The sequence below is a fragment of the Magnolia sinica genome, chromosome 12, assembly GCF_029962835.1.
Source record: "Magnolia sinica isolate HGM2019 chromosome 12, MsV1, whole genome shotgun sequence".
In the NCBI taxonomy this organism is placed as follows: Eukaryota; Viridiplantae; Streptophyta; class Magnoliopsida; order Magnoliales; family Magnoliaceae; genus Magnolia; species Magnolia sinica.
Genome location: NC_080584.1, coordinates 11175877 through 11202261, shown reverse-complemented (window position 1 = coordinate 11202261; position 26385 = coordinate 11175877). Strand labels below are relative to the sequence as shown.

Below are 26385 nucleotides of genomic sequence, written 5' to 3'. Positions count from 1 at the left end.
AGAGGGAAAGCTTCCTGATAATTCGTTGTATGATAAATCTCTGCAGCCACAATGGATTAGAGGGTGTAGAGAAGGATGGAGTGGATAGCAAATGGTATCCTTGTTGTTAGAGAAGAAAATAAATTAATGCACTTATGAAGAATGAATGAAATCTAAGAAGAGAGGAATTATATGATCCTACACAAAGAATACTTGCATTTTCAGTTTGTAGAAGTATGGCGATGTTTCAACAATAAAGATTCCAGAGAAGTGGTCTATCGGGCACCACCATCGATCGACCATTTCATAAAAGTATCCTGAATCGAAACCAGAACATTTCAATTTGTGTCCTGCAAATAGACTGCTACAAAGACAAATACAACAGTTCTACACATTCAACTCAAATAAGGGAAAAGATTGGGTGCTAGGATCTTCCAATCTGGGTCAATCCATGATGGGCCCAATGGAAAAAATGGGCTGGATCACTGAAAAATGGACCCCCAACATACAAACTGAAAAACGGAGTACAATGTGCAAATCTTGGATTGAGGTTCCTACAATTCCTCATATACTGAAACTGAATAAAATTGCTGTCAAGTTAATAAACATAATCAAGACCCAAAGCAATTTCCTAAAAGAGTAAAAATAATCAAGTCCGTCAAGTTAATAAAATGAATCAGAGAAACATGAGACATCAGGCGGGCCACACATGTAAAATTCTTGACCCACTTCTTCACCAGACCGGCCGGATTTTTTTATCTGCGAGACATACATGGTGAGGCCCACCTGCCATCTGTGGGAGGACAATAGTAGCTGCACCAGGGCCCACCAGCTGGATCATACATACATATTAAGGAGTGCTGAACTTTTCTGAGCAGGCAGTGTATCAGATAACCTGTTGTTTCCAAGAAATCTTCCCATTGAGAAGACAACAAACAATAGATTATATCAAATAAAATTAAGGACTATATGTTAGGGCCAAATGATCCAGTGCTGTAAATATCTGTAAGTTATAGTGGTCCTAGATGCATCAGGCCACTTGATAAGTCCAACAAATCACTTCGAACTGTCCATTAGATCTGGCACACATGTTATGGACGACCATGCAAATATTGCACCGATCGGATAATTCTATGCATATGATCAATAGCATATAAAAAGAACAGTCAACATTGTTTATGTCAAAATAGATCCAACCAACAATTTGGGACATCCATTAGTTGGGGACCATCACGGATCACTTACTTTTCTTTCTAAAGCATCATTTTTGTCAGGCAATCCTAAAGAGTAGGTCAACTTATGGATGGATTGAACCATCTGATTGGTGTGATTTTTTTCACGGTAGCTTATGAAAATTGGGTTCCCAACCCAATGAATACTCCGGATTTATTGACAGACTGCCCAAATGTCCCAATGCAACTAGGAGCACTATAACTTGTCGTGCTTTGAGAGCATCGGATCATTTCTCTATTTTAGGATCTTCAATAGTCAATGCACGTTTGTTCTTACAAGTGAGAGAACTCAAAGTGAAGAGAGAGGCTGGAATTTCGCTACTCAAATTGTTGAAGCTCAAATCTCTACCAGTATACAAAAAATAAGAATGGTGAAAATAACAAAGGTGAGATGTGATATGTGAAGCATCAATATATAATCCTCAGGCCACGACTGTATGAATAGGGCCAATGTTTGAACTTTCAACGGTCCAGAATGCTGATCTGATGGGTTCAACTCCAAATGGTGGATGTGTTAAAGAACTCTTAAATTGAAATATCATAGCCATATAATCTGTCCCTTTCCGCCTACTTTGCAGTATTTCGTTCAAAAAAAAAAATAAAAATTTGCATTTGTAGGCAGCTGATTAAGGGATTATCATTGTCTGATCCGGGAGAATTTTGATTGAAGCATTGGCCCCACCTACAGAAGAGGATCTTATAACTCCTCAGTCAACAAATGGAATATAATAGTGTCGCCACAAAATACACGTAATAGGAATGACTTACAGCTGCATCAATGCTTGGTACTCTCCAATGTTGGATGGAATAATACCGGAAATCATATTATTTCTCAAGATTCGGTAGAAAACATGAAAACCGCTTGTGCAACATCATTCCAACTCTCATAAAAAATGAAGAGAATAATAAATTATTATTTAAAAAAAAAAAAAAACAAGTATTGATACATTTATCAGGACCATGTGATCTTACAAGATGCTTAAATCCTTCATATCCTTAATAAAAGCTAATGAAGAGCCCCCATTGGAAACTTCACTTATTCGCCTGTATGATTATACTGTAAAGTCAGCAAAATAACAGAGGTAATGGCCCAAAAACATTTTAAGAATTAGAATCACCAAGGAGTATAAACGCTCACAAATCTTGCATTGAGGTCAAATTAGATAAACTAGAAGGTATTGGACCCTCAAAAGAGTTCCCCCAAAGCCACCTGCATGAAGAACTAACTGCAGAGTTAGAAGTGTTAGAAAGAAATAAATGTTGTATATTTTACTTTCAGTGCTTCCTCAGGGCACCATACTGTTTTCTTAATAAAATAGTTACGGATGTTATTAGCTCCCTAACTATCAACTTTCCCCAAATTCCCTTCTCATGCTCTTCTCCAATAACATGGTATCAAAGCCAGGATTTTTCTAACCCTAGTTTTGCTACCTTCCTTCCTCCATCATGAACATTTATTGAACATTATCATCTTATTTGGTTCATCATCTTATATGATTGGCTGCCCACCAGACATCAGCCTTTCTCTTTCAACGGTCTCTTGAAACCAGAGATGGTAGAGGCTCACATTTACATGACTAACACTAGCATGAATCCACCCAGTGTTCACCCCAGTCCAACTATTACACGCTTGCCTCAATGAGCAACGTAGCAAGGTAGGGTCATGGAAGGGTAGTTGTCAAGCAAACCTCAAAGCATGAAGGCATACAATTATTCCGCCTTCAGACCAAAAGAGTTGCTTGCAAAAAACAATAGGAGCTCACCAATACATGTTTACCAAACACCACTCACATGTCAACACACGCACGCACAACACTTCACTTTAGCCTAATTATTGTGCGTCATCTAAGAAGTGAAATTTTCAAAAAGTTCAAGATCTCTAGCGTGCAATGCCAGACGAGCTTGCCAGGCACGATTCAAATGTTAATAATATGACAAAAATCTAGCATGCAATGCCAGATGAGCTTGCTAGGTGTGATTCAAATGTTAATAATATGACCCAAAAAAAAAATTCAAGATAATGGGTATGAATTCTTGATATAAAGAGTTGACTAACTAACACCCTCTTTTGCTGCAATAACAGAAACATCACTGGCCTCTCCACCTACATGGACCAACGTAATGTTTATCCTAAAAGAGATGTCCTGAATTCATTAAAGAAAAATGATAGTTTCCTAGGTTTGGATCCATTAAAGGATGTCCTTAAAAAATGATTACATGGCATATCAAGGAACATATCATATTTTAATTGTCACAGCCATTTGCTGATAACAAAGATAAGTTTTGGGGAATTCCTTAGTGTTTTTTCTTCTCTACATTGCTTTACCTTAATAAGGTTTATATAGAGATGTACAATGATATACATGGAAAGTAAATCAAATTAGAGGAAGAGATTTGATTCTCTTCTCTGTTGTTAGAAACTACAGCTATCTACAACTATCATTCGCTCCACAAAGAATACAAACACGGCATTTTATTTTATTTTACTGGAGCTTTACTCATACTCCTTTGTATCAGTCATTATTATGTTATCATCATGGAGGTTTAGTTCCAGATTAGTAATCTGTTGATAGTGACCCAAGACTCCTATCTATGTAAAGGTGTTTAGGTCCTCTAGCTAAAAATGTTAGTCGGTCAACATGTAGCATCTTATGCACCTGGGAGCTCTACTTTCATGGTGTGATGTAGGCCTTCTTCAATAAAAGCACAAAAAGTGGTGAAGATAAAAGAAAATCTCATAATCCTATCTTACAAACTTGTAAGCTTTGTCAATTTCCCAATGAAGTGAGGTATCTTGCCCGTGAACTGATTGTTGGATGCCCGCCTGAAACCCAAGAACTTCCATGTAAATTCTGGTGTAATATACTTTTATGAATGGAAAGAATGGTATAATCACAATTGCTTACCAGATCTCCAAGTTTTGTAGGTTGGCAAACGTGGAAGGAATTTCACCGCTCACTCCAGAACTATCGATGTAACTGTAAAAGTGAAAACAGATCATAGATTCGACTGTAAGATTTCTCCCAGAGATTTCTCTTCATTCTTTTTGAAAACTTTGAAAACTATATATGGGCCATCTAGTGCCAACACTTAGTGTGTTGGGAAAAGATTGCAATGTTCAATTGGTGCCCAAAAGATCGTGTACCACAGAATTGGAAGGAATGAATAAGTTGAGGGAGAGTTAGTGTGGTGGTTCGTATCCTCCCTCCCTTTATTTAGTTACATGGATAAGATCTAAGAGAGACGAGGGACATTAAAAAGAGATCACAAACAATAAAAGATAAACACTAAATACAGTACACTACAGGAGCACCAAACTGTTTGGTGCCACAGAATAGCTGCAGGAGCGACATATACAGGTACACTTCTAACACTTTTTTTTTACATACACTTCTAACACTCACCCTCAAGCTGATGTATATCTAAGACGCTTGCCCGGCTAGCCCAGCTAACTCAAATATCCCTAGAACCCTTCATGAAGACAATGACTAATTGATCTTCTGATTGGATGAACAGCATGGTTAATAATTTCCCCATCACTTTTTCCCTAACTAAGTGATTATCAGGTTCTGTTTGTTTAGCCCGTTCATGAAAGACAGGGTTGTTGGCAAGGCATATGGCAACTTGTATGTCATAGTGGAGAGGAATGGGTATGCTAGACTCCAATCCCATTTCTTGAAGAAGAGATTGGAGTCATGTGATCCACTGCTCTATACTCAACTTCAGTAAATCGCCTAGCAACCACTCTGCTTCTTGCTTTTCAATGTCACAGGTTTCCTCCTATAAAGGAGCAGTATCCACTAGCCAACCTCCTGTCATTGGACGAAATTACCCAATCAACATCGCAATGGTCACTAACATTCAAATTGCCATGGTTGGAATCAATGTTTTTCGTATCGTTATCACGTGTAATGTATCGCACGCTTGGGATATGGATACATATTGATTATCACACGTGATATATCAGTTGTATCACGTAATGTATCGTTGTTGTTGAGAAACATGGGGAAACATTGGAAAATTGGTCGAATTGATGAAACTACAAAGATTGTTAAAAAAAACATCAATACACACTTTGACATCAAAACATCATAAAAAACAAGTGCACATAGTAGGTTTCCTATATGGGGTCCTAATATATGTGCTATTTGATTGAACTGATGCAAGTATATTCAAAGTCTATTCATATAATTTACAAAGGTAAGAATACATGTATAGAAACACAAGCAATACATTCTAAATAATGCATGTGGTTGTGGCTCAGACCCATATAGAGCTACATGGTGGCTCAAAATCATCATCTCCATCTCGACGAAGATGGGCATAGTATTGTTACTCACAAACCAACAATACTATGTCTAGGTCATAGTATAATGATACTAGTGAAGATACCTTCTAACATAACGCAACTACTCATCCTCTCCGGTTTGAGAAATTTCGGAAAATTTTTTAATTTTCCCCAATTTTTTTTGCAAATCGGCCCATCTTTCCCAAAAATCCCAAAACTAGAGTGTACGTGGTAGATGATTTCATCAAACGCTCCTGAATACTCTCAAACGAGGGCCAATTGACCATTGATTGAAGTGTAATTTAGAATGGAAAAAAAAGTACATTATTATTATTTATTTATTTTGAAAAATCTCCAAATTACCTAGAATCACTAGGTCAGGATACATACATGTTTGATTTTGAATTTGGACATAGATTACAACCAATTTACTAAGGATCGGAAAATTTAGATTTTTTTCCCTCCTTCTGCAACTCAGCCCATCTTGTCCAAATCTCAACATTGAAATTCCAAATCCATGATTGTCCATGCAAAACATGAAGAATCATGAATTTGTAACCATTTGATATTGATTTAACATGATTTACAAAAAAAAAATGATCACTGGATCGAATAGGTGGGATATATGGGCACTACCTATGCATTTTATATCGCATAAGGGGCCATTTAGATGGGAGTAAATGAAGGTGAATAGGGGGAATTGTGAGTAAATGGAGGTAAATGGTATTTGAGGTGTGTTTGGATGGAAGTAAATGCATGGAAATGTAATGGAATGGAAGTAAATGGGAATGTAACTGAAATCCTCTCTACAAGAGAAGATTTGGAAGTAAATGGGGTGAAATGCCTTTTTTTAGCTCCCTTGTAAGGTTGCACAAGTAAACAAAGGTGGCATTAAGCACATGTCCGCTATACACATGGCATGCAAATGATACTCCGAAACAATTCAATTACTGGCCACATCACCAAAATCACACTAATAGAATGATCCAAACCATCCAAAGGTTGACCATCTAAATGGATGGTTAAAAAGCGTTAGCAAGTTGCTTGTTTGTGATCCTTATATTTATGGCCCACTTGAAGCTCAATTTTTTTTCCATTTTTGGCTAAATTATATATTTTAATGGGCTTATTACAATCATTCTATTAACCATCACATATGTACACTAATTTGAAATATTAAAGCTGATTTGGGATATCATATATGTTCCTGTGAATATATTGAAAAATATTTACGCATTCCAATTCCTCTCATTTACTTCATGCAAACAAAATATTTGGATTTCAAATGCATTTAACTTACTGGCATCCAGAAAAAATTAAGTAAGCCATTTACTCTCAATTCATTTACCTCTAATTCCATTTCCTATTTACCTCTATTTACAAGCTCCCAATCAAGCCCTAAGTGGGGTGCAAGATATATCATGGGATATATCAGCTGTTATCGTTGATACTAAAAACATTGGTTGGAATATAAAAACACTTTCCTATAATAATAATTGGGATATCGAAGAATGGAATACGCTACTTCAAAATGATGACTACAAAGAGCATGCATGATCTAACTCACCATACTAATTACATACACAATCTCTAGTCAAGTTATTATTAACTAAATGAGTTTCTGACATGTCATTGAGAGATACCTAGATCTCCAAGCATTTATGATTTTTCCTCATAAAGTTGGTGATTGACTTGAATAGGAGAAACTACAGGCTTTGCTCCTAGCATACCCAAATTAGTAAGAAGATCAAGAAATACTTCCTTTGAGAGATAAATATGTCATGATCTAGCAACTTCAATCCCAAGGAAGTATCTCAGAGGGCAAGATCTTTTATATCAAACACCTCTTTCAAATATAATTTGACCATTAGAATTATCCTTCTTTCAAATACTATTGTCCCCCATAAGAACAATGTCATTCTTGATCCCAACCAATTGGGATAAGCCTTAGATGATGATGATGATGATGATGAACAATGTCTTCCACATATACTACTGTGATGGTAGTAGCACTGTAACACCTTTTAACAAAGACAAAGTGGTCTATGAAACGTCACTAAAATATTGTTGCATTATTGAAGTTTTCAAACCATGCCCTAAAGGACTATTTTAATATATAATGAACTTTTTTAGGTGGCAAACTTTGCCCCTCTCCCCTTCAAGATACAAACTCAAACAAATAGCCATATAAACCTCTTCTGGAAGCTTACATGGATGAATGTATTCTTTATATCAAGTTCATGAAGAGGCCACTTTTGGTTGTTGTAACCAGTGTTTGAGTTATCTATATTGCTACTACAAGTTTCGCTAGCTGGAGATAAAGATATAATATCATTCTCACCAATAATATCTTTGATAACCAAAAATGCGGAGAAAAAGGAGGAAACATGTGGAAAATGGTGAATTTTTTCAATGAAACTTCACAACATGCCTAAATACACATATTTCCATATTTAGAAAGTTTTGGATGAAGCTGATATTTATATTTTCCCTTCATCCAGACTCATATTTATGATAGATTGGACTTATCTTTGAGACGAGGTTGTTGGATCCCTTCCTCATACAAGTGGCTTGGATCATGCAATTGTTGTCAGGTAAGATGGGCCACTACCAAGAAAAAAGGAAAAAGAAAGGATGCGGGATTGGGTACTACCCCCACAGGACTTAGCTAGAGATGAATGGTCCTGGTAGGGGTTTGTGGGGCCCACCTTGATGTATGTGTTTTATCCACATCGTCTATCCATCTTGGCAGATCAAAAGGCATGAGCCCCAAAAAGAAGGCAAATCGAAGGCTCAAGTGGACCACACCATAAGAAACAGTGGGGATTGAACGCCTACCAACCTCTTGGGGGCCACAGAAGTTTTGGATCAAGCTCATATTTATGTTTTCCCTTCATCCAGGTCTATACCTTATGAACAAGTTGGATAGCAAATAAACATCACGGTGGTGTAAACTCAAAGAATCTGAAGAATGTTTTTCTATATTTCTTCAACCCAGGGGTGGGTTTAAATAACCACTCTACAAGACTATACTAGGAAACTTATTTAGAGCTTCTCTATACATAATATATTACAACTAATAATTCATATACACAATATTCTCACACCCATATACATAATATTCTCCCACCCCCTCAAACTGATGTGGAATAATGAACCAACATCAGTTTGCCATGAAGAAACCTATGACAGGCTGAGGTCATAGTTTTGGTAAATAAATCAACAAGTAGTAGATCTGATGTCACATGAGGAAAAGAAATTATTCCAGCTATGTATTTTTCTCTCACAAAGTGGCAATCAACTTCAATATGTTTACTGCACTCCTGAAATACTGGATTGAAAGCCAACTGAATCATACTGAGATTGTCAGCATATAATGGAGCTGGCAAAGACAAATGAATCACAAGATTTGTCAACAATCCCCGGAACCAAGTAATTTCACTACGTGCTTCTGCCATTGCACGGTATTCGGCTTCTGTGCTGGATCTAGATATCGTGCTTTGCTTCTTACACTTCCAGCTAACCAATGATTATCCCAAGAAAACACAATAGTCAGTGGTGGATCGTCGTGAAATGAGACAACCTGCCCAGTCTGCATCAGAATAAGCAGATAATTGTAAAGCGTGCGATGATGGAAAGAGAAGCGCCTGATTGAGGGTACCTCGAAGGTATCGAATAATGCGATGAACTGTCGTCATATGCAATATGCAAGGTGCCTCGACAAACTAGCTAACAACATGAACTGCATATGGGATATCAGGACGAGACATATTGAGATACACTAATCTCCCCACCATTTGCTTATAAGATGTAACATCTGAGAGAAAGTCTCCGTCATCTTTCCCATACTTGACATTTAATTCTAGAGGAGTCTCATGGGTCTTGTTATCTGTAAGGTTTGCTACCTTAATCAAATCACAAGTATACTTCCTTTGACTCATGAGATAACCTTAAGTATTATGAGAAATTTCAAAACCCAAAAAATATGTTAATGGCCTCATATCCTTCATATGAAATGAGGAGTGAAGTAAGGATTTGAGATCGGCAATTCCTTGAGCATCAGTTCCTATGATGAGAATATCATCAACATAGACCAATAAAGCAACAAGACCTTAATCAAACTTGAGAATAAATAGTGATGAATCATATTGGCTTTGAGAATAGTCTGTCGTGGTTAACACCATATGGAATTTTTCAAACTATGCTCTCGGTGCTTGCTTGAGTCCATATAAAGCTTTAGATAGCTTACAAACTAACTGTGGATCCTTGGACTTATAACCGGGAGGTTGCTTTAAGTAAACTTCTTCTTTGAGATTCCCATGGAGGAAAGTATTCTTGACATCGAGTTGACTAAGTTGCCAACCTTTAAAAGAACTTATAGCGATCAAGGAACAAACTATTTTCATTTTTCCCACCAGAGCAAATGTCTCATCATAATCAACTCCATCGGTGAGAAAGCGGACCTTACAGCGCCCTTAAACAGAAAAGATCAAACTCCTTGATCCTAACATCGGAAACAACCCATTCTACGATCATGCGTTTAGAATTGAAAATGGTACTGAGCACAGGATTAGAGATATTGTTAAAACATTTGTTGTTTCTCTCGATCTAGACAGCCCACCAAATTGCTAAAATCGACATTCTCCACGGCCTCTTCATGGACTTGCCCAAACTGACACCGTACCACGCAACAGCAGGCGATCCACCGAACACGAACACGATGTCTAAACACACGAACACGGTGAGCACATGGATCATAACAACGATACCCTATCTGATGCTCCCCATATCCAAGAAATATACATTTAGCTACCCTGGGACTAATTTATCCCGTTCTCGTTCTGGAAGATGAACAAAAGCAATGCATCCAAGCTCTCTTAACCGACTATAATCTGGATCTTTATCGTGAAGGAAGAACGTGGGAGTTTTCTGGTTGGCCAAAACACTGGAAGGTAATCGATTGATCAAATACATAGCCATTGATTTTACTTCAACACAGAGAAATTTTGGAACATGTGCATATTCCATCATGGTAGTTGTGACCTCAGTAATGTGCCGATTCTTTCGTTCTGCTACTCCATTCTGCTCCGGTGTGTGAGGACACGTTCGCTGATGTATAGTACCATTTGAACTTAGAAAAGTCTTAAACTCGAAAGACATTCTCCCTCAGTGTCAGACCATAGAATTTTAATTTTCTTTGCAAATTGGGTATCCACATATGAGGAAAATTGTCTGTAGCATGAGAATGCTTCAGACTTGTACTTCATGAAATAAATCCAAGTGTGCCTTGAAAAGTCATCCACAAAGATGATGTAATACAACGAACCACCAGGAGCCATGATGGGAGATGGACCCCAAACATCAATATAAACGAGATCAAACAAATTCTGAGTACGAGAGTTACTCAATGAAAATGGCAATGCAGAGATTTACATACTTTGCAAATAACACAATTCATATCAATGGAAATTGGACTAATATTGATTTCATCATTTAAAAGACCAGATCTAAAAAAGAAAATATGTTTTTAGAATTTGGATGCCCCAAACGACTATGCCAAAGTTTCTAGCATTTATTAGCAAAAGAAATATCATGCAAAGATGGAAAAAAGAAACAACGCGATGAGACAACTCTAGGATCGAACTCCAAAGTAAATAGCCTTCCTCTCTTATGGCCCTTCCTAATTGGCTTCTCTGTTTCCAGATCTTGTATGAAACAACCAGACCGAGAAAACAAAACCAAATAGTTATTTTCCACCAGTTAAGCAACTGAAACCAAGTTAGCAGATAATTTAGGAACATAAAACACTTTGCGAAGGAAGAAATTGCGAGATAATGAAGGGGAGACTTTCAAGGACCTAATATGAGAGATAGGTAAATGGTTCTCATCCGTAGTGTAGATGGAACTCATTCCTCAATAAGAGACAATCAGTTAGACAAGAAGGGTTCCCAGTCATCTGTTTAGATGCCCCTGAGTCAATATACCAAGGATTTATACGATCAATATTACCTATCGAACCTAAAGAACCCATCGCTTGAAGGATTTGCTGAATTTGTTCTACGGAAAGTAGATTAGGCTGTACTGATAGGGCCATAGATGATGAGTCAGGCTTCTCAGCAGAGGGAGCCAGAAATGTACGTCCACGTCGTTAGTAGCGAGGAGGTAGGAGAGGGCGAGTCAGGCAATTGACTATATCATATCCTTTTTGTTTGCAATATCAACAAAACAAAGTATTGAGTCCAGAAGATTTCAGATTTGCTTTCTTGTTGGGACAACAAATAGCCACATGACCAAAACCATTACGCTCAAAACATTTAACTTTTGACGTGTCTTGTGACTTTCCTGAAAAATTGCGAGTAATGAAGGCAGCATCAGAAACAACCTCTGTCATAGAAGCAAGGGTTTTCAAACGTCTCTTCTGCCATCAAATCAGATAGAGCCACCTCAAGGGATGGAAGTTGAGGCCGGTTCATCAGAGCGGCTCGGGTTGGTTCAAACTCCGGACGGAGTTTATGCAAAAATTGCATCAATTTACTTATGTCGTGAAGTATCTTTATTGTCTCTACCGCCGCAGGGGGAATAACTGGATCCATAAGTTGAATCTCATGCCAAAGGGAGGTAAGTTTATAATAGAAATCTTATATACTCGGAGCTCCTTGTTCTAATTTTGACATCCCATACTCTACTTGATAGCGACGAGCATGATTTGATTGTTGATAACACATATTCGAGTAAGCCCATATTTCGGATGCAGTCTTGAATAATGTGAGGTTAATTGCAATGTTGCTCTCAACACTATTAAGGATCCATGTGATCACCTTTGAATTATTTGTGGTCTACGCTAGGAGTTCCTTTTTCATATTTTGGTTTGCCCATAGAACCATCTACATAGCCGTAGAGGCTCTTTCCTGCTAAAAAATGCTTGAATTGAAACTGTCATAGGGAAAAAAAAATGTCCCATCCAACCTAACATGGATAGTTTCGATCTTACCAGAGGGATTCATGGATGCCATAAGAAAGAAAAACCACAAAGAAGAAATGTAACACTGATTTCTAGGCGAGCAGGACTGAATCTGACGAGCAGAGGTAGAGCCACTGTCATTGATGGACTGAATCCGACGAATAATCAACTTGATAGGTTCAACAGATCTCAGATCAATGGATCTAGAGGTGGTGAGCCAGAGATGGGTTTCAATGAAGATATTCGTCAAATCGGGCCGAATCTGGAGGTGTGGCCGGATCTAGAGGTATGGCCGGATCTGAATGTGTCATCGAATTTGGAGGTGTGGCTGATCTAGAGGTGTTCGCCAGATCTGGAAGTGTGGCCAATCGTGCGGTACGTCGTGCGGCAAGCATAGGCCAACCAGAATCAATGGAGGAGTGGAGCTATGACGACGATGTTGCCTGGAATGGCAGAGATCTGCGGCGGGTGGATGATGTCTCTGATACCATGTAAACTCAAGAATTTGGAGAATGTTTCTCTATATTTCTTCAACCCAAAGGTGGGTTTAAATAACCACTCTACAAGACTGTACTAGGAAGCTTATTTAGAGCTTCTCTTACATAGTATATTACAACTAATAATTCATATACACAAAATTCTCACACCCATATACATAATATTCTCATAGGTGGGCCCTAGAAAAGTTTCAACGGTAGGGTCATTATCACAACTGCTTCCTGTGGTGTGGGCCATTTGAGACTTCAATCTTCTTCCTTTTTGGGATCATGACCTAAAATAATCTTTCAATGTGGATAGACGGTTTGGGAAAAAAAAAACACACATATCACGATGGCCCCACATAGCCTTGACAGGACTGTTCGTCTCTAGCTAGGTCTAGTGGGGGTGGTACCCAATCCTCTACCAATCCTTGCTCTAAAATCGAGGGCAAATTGTACTCCAAAGAAGGCCCTACCATGAAGCTAGGTGGGGCCCACCATGATGATAGTGATAAATCGATCCTGCTCATCCGTTTTTCCAAATCATGTTAGGAAATGGATCTAAAAATGACATAGATCCAATGCTCAAGTGGGCCACACGATAGGAAGCAGTGGGTAGGGAAATGCCTAGCATTGAAACCTCCCTAGGGTCCACTGTGATGTTTATACGCCATCCATACCATTCATAAGGTCATTTCTAGTGGGATAAACTGAAATCACAAGAAAAAGACAAAAATAATAATAATAATAATAATAATTATTATTATTATTATTATTATTATTATGGCCCCACGAATCTTTCAACGGTGGAGGTTCAATTTGCAATGTTTCTTGTTCATCTGGCCACTTGAGTTTTGGATCTACCTCATTTTTGGGCCCATGTCCTAAGTCCTAACATGATCGAGAAAAACAGATGGACGGGGTGGATTTCTCGAAAATATCACGATGGGCCCCACCTACCTTCCATAGCAGACCCTTCTTTAAAGGCTCTCGCAGGCAACCGGCGTCCCTCAAAATAGGAAGCGGGTTGTGTATGGAGTAAACTTGATGTAGGACCGATGCATGAACTTAATATAATGTGGGATCAATAAGCAAAATTAACTTAATTAATAAATTTATATATAAAAAAATTTAATATCATCATCACAAATACCAAAATCCCAAGAGAAGATCATGCATAATTCTAGCCTAAGTTACCAAACATCATCCTACAAGACCATTAAATAAGGAGAATTAGATCTAATGGATGTAGGGACATCTAAATAGTATAGGGTAAAGCCTATTTCAAAGGAGAAGATCTAATACTACCTAGAGTGAAATTAGGGTTTGGGGAAATTGGGGAAAACATGGAATTAGTATTAATGGGGTAAATTGGGTAGAGGGGTTAAAGTATTTAGGTACTAGGATAAGGGAATTAGGGTTTTGGATGGAGGGAATGTAAGGATTTGAGTTTAATTGAAGAATGTGAAGAACTAGGGTTTGTTAATTTGGGGAAATAGGAAAATTGGATTTATAGGTTTAAGGTTAGGGTTTGGAAAAGAGAGTAGGGTTTTGATGCAGGGTATCGAAAAGCCAAAGGGACAAGAGTGTGGCCATATGGCCAACCTGATGGGTTCACACGTATGGTCGTACGGTCACACATATGGGCTAGGTTTGTGAGGTTTTGGGTCTATAGGGTTTGGCTTGTTTATATATGTATAAGGGATAAGGATCAAAAGAATAGTGATGACTTAGGATGGAGAAGATTGAAGAACTTGAAGAATACCTTAATGGTTGACAAAGGGATGAGAATGTGGATGATAGATGGAGGCCTTGCACCTCCACTGATGAAGACTAGGTTCGCACTAATCTTTCTTCCAATTGATATGAAGTCACCTTCAAATCACATGAAGATGGGTTCTCTCTCTCTCAAAAACCAAGTGAAGAGCAAGGTTGACGCAGGGATGAACGTGATGAGGATAACTACTCCGAATCCACGGAGCTTCTCTGGACTCCTCACAGAGACTTCTCGAATCCACGAGGAAAGAAAGCAGAAAATAGATATAAATTCTAATAAATTCGAAATTGATTAATTCATCAATAAAAACGAGTTCACAACCCTTTAAATAGGGGTACCAAGCAATGGGAAAGAAATTAGAATCAAACTACAACTCAAACTCTTAGAATCCACGACTTACTATAAATAGTAAACTTACTCTTTATAGACGGTCGTGATGTCTACTAGTGCGCAAGGTTTTCGGCCAAAAATAGTAAGTGTCCTATTTGGCTTCACCAAACCGTTCTCCTAATTATTCTAAGCTCTTTTCACGTTGGGCGCAACTCCTAAAGCCCGACGGATAAAGAGTTATAATCAAACTAAAACTTACTATTTATAGTAAAAACGAAATTAAAACGGGGAAACGACCATCGATCCAGGGGTTTTTCGCAATTTTGGGCTGCGCAACCCGGCATAGCGGGGTTGGTTGGCTTCAGTAGCTTGTTCTACCCCAAAATCATATATTTTACGTCAGATAACTCATTCCGGATTGCAAGATATGCCCGATTTAAGGTTCGATGGTCTGGATCACTTCTGTCGTCGACCGGGCCTTTTCTGATCCATCTTGGCCATGTAACTGTCCACGACCCGCTCTACATCAAAGGTGTTCCATATCCATTATAATATACCCGTAAAGGCCGATATGTATACGTAACAGCCATGACCGTTATGCGATATGGGGGTGAAAAGAGGCAGTTAGTTTTTTGAGACCGTATCAGCCGTTATAATGGCTGTAAAGACCGTTACGGGAGTAACAGTTAAAAAACGATCACTTTTTTCTATTTAAATTCATTTTTCTCCTCTTTTTCACTTTTCTCATTCCAAAAACTCTCTTATATCATTTTACAACAGATTTCGACCACTCTTACTATAGCTTTTAAGATTAAAACAACGGATTGAAGTGATTTGAGCGAATAGAATCTACGAGGGCCTTTTTTCAAAAAATTGAAAAAACTATTTATGCCTTTTTCTGATTTTTAGTTCTAATGCTTGATTGTGATGTGTAAACATTAGAGACATAATCATATTAAACAATTCACAAGACAGCTAGATACAACACTCTCACCAAAGAGCGGACCGTTACACTACCATAAACATGTTCAAAACAAAAAATGAATACATATTTCAAATATTTACATTATTCTTGATTTTCTAGATAGCTAGATGCAACACTCTCAACCTTTACGTCCCCGTATCGGTAATGGTGGTGACCGTTACGGCCACCGTTACTGATACGGAATACCTTGGTGAAGAGAGCATCTTCCTAATGTGGGGTCTTCCAGATGCTCACACATGCACATAAGGTCTTCAACATGATCATGGGTACTCAACTAGTCACAGAGAAATCGGTGTGGCCTGCCTCCTCCTCTGATACGTACACAAAGGTATACGTGAAGTGATGTCATCATCAAAACTCTAGGTACTGAGTAAACTCTGTTGGCTCCACCATGCTTTATGTATTTTATCCACTCTATCCATCCATTTTACTAGATAATTTTAAGGCTTTAGCACAAAAATGAAGCATATCCAAAGCTTAAGTGGACCACACCATAGGAAATAGTGTGAATTGAATGTATACCATTCAAGCATTCTTGAGGGCCACAGAAGTTTTGGATGAAGCCGATATTTGTATTTTCCCTTCATCGATGTCTTTGTGATCTTATGAATAGGTTGGATGACAAATAAACATCATTGTGGGCCCTAGCAAGGTTTCAACGGTGGAAATCATTATTCACACTATTTCCTATGGTGTAGTCCAATTGAGCTTTGGATATACTTCAATTTTGGCTTCAACCCCTAAAATGAGCTGGAAAAACAAATGGACTACGTGGATAAACCATATACATTCACGGTGGGCCCAATAGAGTTTACCTAGTACGATAGGAGAATATCAGTAACTTAGTAGGAAATCAGATTTCCTCACAATCTGCCATTGGGTGGGACCCTGACCATGGGGCTACATCAATGATATGAGATGTATATCTACACCATCCATTCATTTTGGCAGATTATTTTAGGATAGGTCAAAAAACGACTTAGATCCAATTCTGGGGTGGACCACACCAAAGCAAATAATGGTCATTGAATGGCCACCATTAAAAACTTCTTAGGCCCCAAAAAAGTTTCGATCAACCTGATATTTGTGTTTTCCTTTCATCCAGGTCTATGTGGACCTAATGAAGTGGTTGGATGGCAAATAAATAGTATAGCGGGGCTTAAGAATTTTTTAATGGTAAGCATTCAATCACCACTGTTTCTTGTGGTGTGGTCCACATAAAATGAGGATCTAACTCATTCTCTCGACACATTCTACAAAGCAATCATCCAAAATAGATGGAATGTGCAGATAAAAAAATTACATCGTAGTAGGGCCCACAGAACACCGAAAGTAGCCATGAGTCACTAGTCGGGACTCGCACACTACACCATGTTTTTTCTACTTCCTTTAAAAAAATTAAATTAAATTAAATTAAAAATAATAACAATAAAGGGTCTCTCAATGCCATTTCAAGAGGGGGAATTAGGTTTCTGTCTCAAACCAAAATTCTTAAGGGGAAATCATAGATTATTCATCGGTATCCCCGTTGATTCTAAAAAATTTCCTCTATTCGAAGAAAAAAACGAAAATGGGAGGTTTTTTCGTACCTGCGGAAGACTGGTGCAAAACTGTTGTTGATCGATTGATTAGCCCACCGAATTCTTCTTCCGATCAGGCGTACCTCTTCTACAAGTACCGAAATCACTTATAAGTTTTTTCTTTTTTTCTTTTTTTTCTCTAAATTTTTTTTGTATTTACTGTAGCTTGTGACCCAGTTAGGTACCTTGTAGCGAATTTATCGCTCGACAACTCTATTTATTGCAAAAACTCTAAAAATCTTTAACAATTTGTCAATAACTAGCAGAGAAACGAAAAAAGAGGGTTTCGGTGTCGCAATGCTAGCGACACTGATATTATCATCGATATTATTGACTTTTCGTCAATAACTTAAACACTAGTTGTAACTAACAAAAGAACTCGTATCAAATTATGTCATGCCACTCAATCCAGCACCCAGGTTGGCCAGACCCTCCCGCATCCAGGGGCATGAATTAAATACAATATAAATATAAACTATAAACTACGATCCACCATGTAATATCATTCTACAACATGTACACTTTCATAAAATCAATCCATTAAATAAAATATCCACAAATCAAAATATCAAACCACTATTACTATAATACAAAGTCTCATCTACTCTTCTACTATAAATTCTTTACAATCAATCCCGAAACATCTAAAAAAGGAAACTAAAACTAGGTATATAGAAGATAGATGCCTAAAAGTCTACTCTCCTTCCCTACTAGACCATCTTCCTGAAATTTAATATTCATAATAACGGATAAGCTCGATAGCCCAATGAGTAAATCTCACACAAGTTTGGCTTTGTTCGTTGCCATGCCAATCATTCCCTCTTTATGTGTTGTCATTCAACGGGCATCATGGTTCTCATTGTGTATGTGGATGATATTGTTCTGTCTGGCAGTGATTTGGTTAGAATGGAGGATGTCAAAGAATTTCTGAAGACCAAGTTTGAGATCAATAATCTTGGTCCTCCTCGCTACTTCCTAATGAAGTTGGTCGCTCATCATCCGGGGTAGTCTTGTCACAATGAAAATATGTACTCGATCTTCTCATGGAGAACGGCATGTTAAGATGCAAACCTGATACTACCCGCATGGATACTTTGCAAAAGCTTCAGCTAGATGATAGTGTTCTCCTTTTTTATCCCGGGATGCATCGACACCCTGTAGGCCAGCTCATTTAATTGATTATTACTCGCCCAGATCTCTCCTTTGCGGTGAGCGTTGTTAGTCAATTCATGCAAGCTCCCCATTCTTCGCATCTCGCAATTGTATATCGCATACTTCGATATCTAAAATCAGCCCCAGGCCTTGGCCTCCACTTTCAGTCACATGGTTATCTTCCTCTTTATAGCTATTCCGATGTCAATTGTGGAGGTAGTACCTATGATTGCCGCTCTACGTCTAACTTTTATACCTTCCTAGGTGACAATATTGTCACATGGAAGAGCAAGAAGTAACCGGTTGTTACTCGATCCTTAGTTGAAGCAGAATATCATGTTATGGCTCATGTGACATACGAGCTCATGTGGCTTCGCACCCTTCTTTAAGAACTTGGCTATTCTCCTTCGGCTCCTATTCCTCTTCATTGCGACAACCAAGCGGCTATCCATATTACTCGTAATCCGGTTTTCCATGAGTACACTAAGAACATTGAGGTTGATTGTCACTTTATTTGGGAGAAAGTTGCCTCTAACAAAATCATCACCTCTTTTGTTCGATCCGATGTCAACTTGTTGATGTTCTTACAAAGTCTTCAAGTCGAGATGTTCTTCATCGTGTTCATGACAAGTTGGGCATGATCAACATCTATGCTCCAACTTAAGGAGGAGTCTAGAGAGTATTAGTGTATGGTGTGTGTGTTTAGTGTAGGGTTGTATATCGAGCTGAGTTGAGTCGAGATAGGCCAAGCTTGGCTAAACTCATTCGTGCTCTCCTTGAGCTTGAGGACGAGCTCGAGCTTGGCTTCAAGCTTACCATTAGAGCTTGGCTTGTTTGCCAAACCTTTCGAGTCAAGCTCGAGGCGAGCTGGTGGATCGAGTCGAGGCAAGCTTACCTCGAGTCGAGTCGAGCTTGCTCCCAACCAGACTCAACCCAGCAACCCGACCCAACCCACACCCAATTCAACACAGCCACTCAACCCAACTGACTAACCCAACTCCCAATTAATATTCAATTAATAATATATATATAAAATATTAGATAAAGCCATATAGATACCTTGTTGATGGTGCTAAGGGAGAGCTCGAGAGAGTGACCGAGTGCAGGCCGTATGGCTGAGACAAGTCAGGAAAACGCTGAGTCGAGCGACCGAGAGAGAGAGAGAGAGAGAGAGAGAGAGAGAGAGAGAGAGAGAGAGAGAGAGAGACTGTGGAGCTCACAACGAGTTGGGTTAAGGGAAGATGTAAGAAAGGGACAAACAAGTAGTGTTTAAGTTTTAATTTATTTTTTTAATTTTTAAATTATATATATATATATATAATGAATAATTTATTCGAGTTGAGCTGAGTTTGAGCTTCGAACCGAGTTCAAGTCAAGTCGAGTCATGATCCACTATGATCGAACTCAGCTTGTTTTCGAAACGAGTTGGGTCATATGAAGCTTGGCTTGCCTCGAATCTTTGTTCAAGCTGAGTCAAGTCGAGATGAGCGAGCTTTTTGAGCTAGCTTGGCTTGTGTACAGCCCTAGGTTAGTGACTCTTTTAATGTAAGTGCATGTGCACGCTTTCTCCTCCTCCTGCAGTGTATTATATGTTCTATTCTAATAAAACATTGTGTGTTAGAGCATGTTGGCAAATACACAACATTTTCCCAAACTCTCTTCATTTCTCTTCTTCTCTCTCACTCCTCTTTTCTCCACTCCCTAATCATCAAATCATCTTCTACTCAAATAGTCTAGCACATACCATAATAGAGACAAGCAACTCAGACATTATTTTAGGAACAAAAAAGGCTCTCCAACAGTTAAAAAATGAGACCATGTTCTGGCTTTTCTTGGTTTCAGTGATTAAAAAAAAAATACTAGAAAAACCTTAGACAGGTTAGTCTAGTCCCAAACAGTCAGGGGCTGAACTTTTGCTTCTACCAAACAGCCCCTTAATATATGTAGCAACCCATGAGCCTACTTGTGTACCACATTTTGGAAGGTGTAACATACTGAATAACCATTCATGTACCATGTACATGAGAAACATGCAGTCCACGTAACCTTGTTTTAGATACTGCATTTTAGAATAGCATACATTTGTGTGGCTACCGGTTGCCTACATAACTCCGCTGCATCTACGCAATGTCCGCTTGAGAAAGTTTATTAGAAAAAGAAAGTCTGCTCATGCTTTCTCATCATTGAGAAGAAGAATACTAAGTACTACTCTCCACATATCCTGGACAAGAATGTCACAACAAAAGAAGTCTAGAAGAGAATTTCTATAAGTAATATTACCACATATATGCATTCCGTGATTGGAAAACTGAAATCTGCAACGGATTTGATGGCGTTTGTTCGAGAGGATGAAACATGCATTTGGATACTCAGTAGAAATGAATCTTGATAACCCAAGCTGACATAGAGGAAATGACCAACGTGGGGCTAACCCCGCTCCATTCATAATATGGGACTAGTCTCTCCAAATCACCACACCATTACAATCATTTCAAATCCAACTTGAAATGCATCGAAACATGATTAGGAGTTTGGTCATCATTATGAAACAAAATGATGCCGCACCTTTGGTTGTTTCCACTTTATTGAATTAATTTACAATAGCGCATCCAAATGCACACATGGTGAAAGGACTTAGAAAAATAAACATGAACTTACAGTTGTTCTAGTTTGACCAAATTCCCTAGCTCATGAAGGAGCGAACCGGAGAAGTTATTACTACCCAAACCCCTGAACACGAACCAAAAAAAAAAAAAAAGGATCAGTAAACTTGTAAATGGAAAGACGATTTAGTCCAACATTAGGAACGTGTAAAATGTTGGAGATTGCCAACACGTTGCATCTAACACCCAATCACAGTTGCATTAAGTATGAAGCGAAGAAGCAATAAATTCAGGTACAAGAGTGGGGAAGCATCCATATCAAAATGTATGTAAGAGTGTGAGTCCGAAGCGCAGTTTGGAGCTGAAGCATCACTTGGTTAGAAGGATTATGCAGCAAAGCTCCCAATGAATATATAGAAGTCATTGATAGGAGGTTTTGGGTATGATATATCAAATAAGCTGAGTCGTACATCCATTTTGGCAACGCCATACTGAGTTATACTATCCCTGTTAAGCTTCTCTGAAAGCAAAGAAATAGTGGATTTTCAGACAAATATTGCATAGATGAGTGGTCTAGGTCAATCGCGCAAGCTCCAAAAAGTAATTAGAATTTTTATTTTATTGTTTTGAAATGTGGAAGTGCAAAATAAAACAGAATTCAACCTGCTCTAATACTATCAGAAAGAAGACAAACTGTTTAAGAGAACTGTGACGATGTTTCAAGGGCATATTTATAACCTTATAAAATGATCCTATTAGTTGTTGTATAATCATATGGATCAAAGGTCTATTCTAAAAGAGAATTGCGCATTCTGTCCCGCAACCCATGAGATCCAGATAAAGATCATCGATGCTTGTTGTCCTCCGGTGCTTGTGGGATGAAAGGAATGAGCATTGCTTTCGGAATAAGAGCTGTTCATTCCTTGGTGTTATTAGTAGGGCTAATCATTGTATTAGAGGATGAGCACCTTAAGCGGCTGTTTGTATTTTCACTCTTCTTTTGTTGTGTTGTGTTTCCTTTTCTCTTTTCTTTTTTTGTTTTCTTCTTTAGGCCTTTTGGCCTTTAATAATCAGTATCTCTCCCAAAAAACAAACCAACGTTTTGCATAGTTTTCCGGTGGGTTTGCATTTCTGAAAAGCAGGGCCCATCTTTCAATAATCTAGACCCCTGGTATGTTGTGTCCCGCCATGTACAGACCATGCGCCAAGAATGTCTTCAACAGGGCAATCATAGACATTCAATTTGTGGCCTACAAATTAATTGACTGTTAAGAAGAGAAATGCCACAATGGTCCACATTCAAAATGCAGAAATTCCCAAGACTGCTGGCTAGGGTTTTCCAATCTGGGAGATTTTTTAAGCATGGTCATCCACAGTGGAATGCAACAGATCAATGGTTGAATTACCAAACCATGCATCAGCCCCACTTGTTAGAATCGTAAGCCTGCATATACCTTGCAAATCCATTGGGTCACACGTCTTATCATTCCTCTTATCGTGTAACAGTAACAATGACATATGAGAAATGCTACTATGCAGCATGCAGCATGGAAGGTCTACAGAGCACGCCCCTCATGGTACATGGTAAGCAAATGGGGTGTTTAGGATTATTGATGTAGCAGGCCACCACGTTGATAGGCCATATACCAAAGCCAAGGGATGGGACAGTGGTTGCATCTAATGAATATCCTACGAAAGGAGAAGTTGAGAAAAGCTCCATATCTATACTATACATAATGCAAGAAGCGTTTGGCCACTTTTACCCCTATAATTAGTCATGGAAAGGGCCGAAAGTTTTGGTTTTTTCATCTTTGTAGCCCTTCAACCCACGGGTATTTGTGTCTTTTTTAACTCCTTCCTGGAAGTAGCTCACACCAGTGTTCGAAATATCAATACTATCAGCCAATATTATCGTTATCGGCCACCGACACGAAATCCCTCAGAGATACCAAAATTTCCAGAATTCTTTGAACATGCGATATAGCGCATAATATCGCACGATATTTTGCGATATCGCCGATATTAACGTCTTTCTCGTGTTTTATTGCGGGATTTTATCATTTTTCAATGCGTAATTAGCTGAAAAAATCGAAAAAATAAAATAAAAAAGGAGAAAAGCTTTCAATCCACATAAGAGATGGGATATCGGTACCTGTAGAAGCGGATTGCGTGATCCGAAGTAGAATTTGGTGGGCCATGATTGACAGTGGTGCGCCATGAGAAAAAATATCGAATTCCCCATTTTTTTTCTTTGAATAAATGATATCTTGAAATACTTCCACAGACAATTTTGGCAACAAAATCTCCAAAAATCTAGAGATACGGAGTTTGGGTGAGAGATTTTAGGGTTTCGAAACCCTAGTTGTTTAAAAAAATGGTTTCGGAAGCCCTTTTAGAAAAATTTGGGATTGTAGACTCCATCTTTTATCCAGCTGTTTTTTGTGAGACAATACAAACTTAGTTTAGGAACTTAGACCTTCTCGTACGGACAACGAATTTGAGGACGAAACTACCCCTCCTCCCACGGAAAAGGATCGGGTACTCCCCCGCCACCAGCCAATTACGGTGGTCGGTGTTCCGTGGGCCTCACCATGATGTATGCTTTGCATCCATGTCGTCCATATATTTTCCACATCATTTTATGATATGAGACGAAAAATGAGGTATATCCAAATCTCAATTGCACCACATTACAGGAATAGGGTCACAAAGACTTGGATGAAGAGGAAAAACAAATTGCATAATGATCCAAAACTTCTGTAACCCCTAAAAGGGTTTCAATGGTAGACGTTCAATTCCCCACTGCCTTTTACAGTGTGGTCCACTTGATGGTTAGATCTACCTTATTTTTCGTCTCAAGCCTTAATATGAGCTTGCTAAATATATAGACGGTTTAGATATAACATAGACCTCATGATGGGACCCACAAAAGCAACACAACAAAAAAAAAAACACAGACTGCCGCGGCACTGCCGCTGGGCAATCTGCTGCTGCTATCACTACGGTTATAATCCGTAGCAATAGTGTATCGAAAATTCCAGGATTTTATAGGCAATCTTGCTATACAGTTCTAGACTTTTCGATAATGTCGAAAGACTTTCGATATATCGAAGCTACGGTTATAATCCGTATCTATAGAGTCCCACTGACCCTAACTCACTAGCTTTTTTTTTTCCATTGTAATCCCCACGGCATTTCGTAGGTCCCATTATGAGGTATGTGTTATATCCAAACCGCCCATCTATTTGACTAGCTCGTATTAAGGCTTGAGACGAAAAATAAGACAGATCTAGCTATCAAGTGGACCACACTGTAAAAGGTAGTGGAGGATTGAACGTCTACTGTTAAAACCCTTTTAGGGGTCATATAAGTTTTGGATCATTATGAAATTTGTTTTTCCTCTTCATCGAAGTCTTTGTGACCTTATGAATGGATTAGATGGAAAATATATGTTTTAGTAGGCCCTACAAAATTTTTAACGGTGAAAATCAATTTTCCCGCTGCTCTTTGTGGTGTAGTCCAGTTAATCTTTGGATATGATACTTTTTTTATATATATAATGCACCCAAATATCTCGAAATATGGATGAACGTTGTGGATATAATAAATACATAACTGTGGGGCCCATGTAACTTTGATCTCCTTTGAGCGGGACGAACATGAAAATTGAACAGGGCAAATTAGAAACTCAGCGAGGCAAACATGAAATTGAGTGAGGCAAACTAGAAATTGAGCGGGGCAAACTGAAAATCAAGTGGGGTAAACTAGAAATTGAGCGGGGCAAACATGAAATTGAGCGGGGCAAACTAGAAATTGAGCGGGGCAAAATGAAAATTGAGCGGGACAAACATGAAATTAAGCGGGGCAAATTAGAAATTGAGCAGGGCAAATATAAAATTGAACGGGGCCAAAGAAAAATTGAGCGGGGCAAACATGAAATTGAGCGGGGCAAACTAGAAATTCAATGGGGCAAACCTAAAATTTAGCGGGGCAAACATGTACATTAAACAAATACCTTTTCTCTCTCTCTCTCTCTCTCTTTTTTTTTTTTTTTACTTATAAGGTGTTTGATAAAACACCTATAAAACCATTGTCTTTGTTTATAAAATAGTGGGTTTTTGAAGTTCCAGATCAGGTGTTTGTAAAAATGCCTCATGGTAAGGGCTGCATCACTCTAGGTGAGGATGGGGTGCACCTAATATACTCTTGAAAATTGGGTGGCTTTTCACTTACAGGACAAGACGTAGCAAATCATTTGCATTCTCTCTGCTTGTGCAATCGTTTGCATTCAATGGGGCAAACTGCTATTTTAGCAAGGAATGGATGTTTAATTAACCTATAAGTGAGGGAATAGAAACTTTATAAACATCATTTTCTGATAGTCAATTGAAGAACCAATTTTATGAACTAAACATCTCTCTTATGTTGAAAAGTTATCAGATGTGAGAAACACAAATTGTTTCCTTTTAGTGTTCAAATTGAAGGGAAAAAGTGAAATAGCATGGAGCTATAAGAAATCAAAGCAATAATAAAGAAACCTGAATTAACAAAGAGGAGAGGGAGACCCTCAGGGCCATCTGTAAGGTCTCGACCTCGGCACAGGTTGTCACAACGACTTTCGGCTCCGCAGCTTGGGCATGGATCTACTTCATTTTTTAAAGCATGCCTTAAAATGAGCCACCAATTTCATTTTAGCGGGGCAAACATGAGCCATCAATTTAAAGCATGCCCCGCTCAATTTCTAGTTTGCCCCGCTCAATTTCATGTTTGTCCTGCTCAATTTTCAGTTTGCCCTGCTTAATTTCTAGTTTGCCCCACTCAATTTCTAGTTTACCTTGCTAAATAGCTATTGCTATGGTTCTAGTCCGTAGCACGTCCATAGCAATTGGTGGTGTAAAAAATCGTAGTAAAGGTCAAAACATATGGCTACAGATTAAATCCGTAGCAATAGGTATTAATAGCTATGGATAGAAGCCGTAGCTAGACTTTCTGTAGCGACATATACCTACAGCTATGGAT

General features: G+C 38.5%; 1 protein-coding gene across 1 annotated transcript; it reads right to left on the bottom strand.

The window, feature by feature from the left end:
• Positions 1-502: 502 nt before the first annotated feature.
• Positions 503-25943, bottom strand: LOC131219925 (probable LRR receptor-like serine/threonine-protein kinase At1g56140). The gene is made up of 10 exons (XM_058214911.1): positions 25905-25943; positions 23519-23679; positions 21422-21493; positions 4118-4189; positions 3964-4035; positions 2350-2421; positions 2184-2255; positions 1980-2051; positions 1489-1556; positions 503-892 (listed from the first exon to the last, which is right to left on the bottom strand). The coding sequence occupies exons 1-10, from the start codon at positions 25941-25943 to the stop codon at positions 735-737; spliced, it is 858 nt and encodes a 285-aa protein (XP_058070894.1). The 3' UTR covers positions 503-734.
• Positions 25944-26385: the final 442 nt, after the last annotated feature.

Bases quoted from the DNA above. Each gene is read 5' to 3' on its own strand.
- LOC131219925 (XM_058214911.1), bottom strand. From the start codon at position 25,943: ATGGCCCTGAGGGTCTCCCTCTCCTCTTTGTTAATTCAG. The intron at 23,680-25,904 runs GTTTCTTTATTA...CCGTATCTCTAG, and splicing joins TCTCCTCTTTGTTAATTCAG to ATTTTTGGAGATTTTGTTGC. The intron at 2,052-2,183 runs GTAAGATCACAT...TGTTTTCTACCG, and splicing joins ATGAAGGATTTAAGCATCTT to AATCTTGAGAAATAATATGA.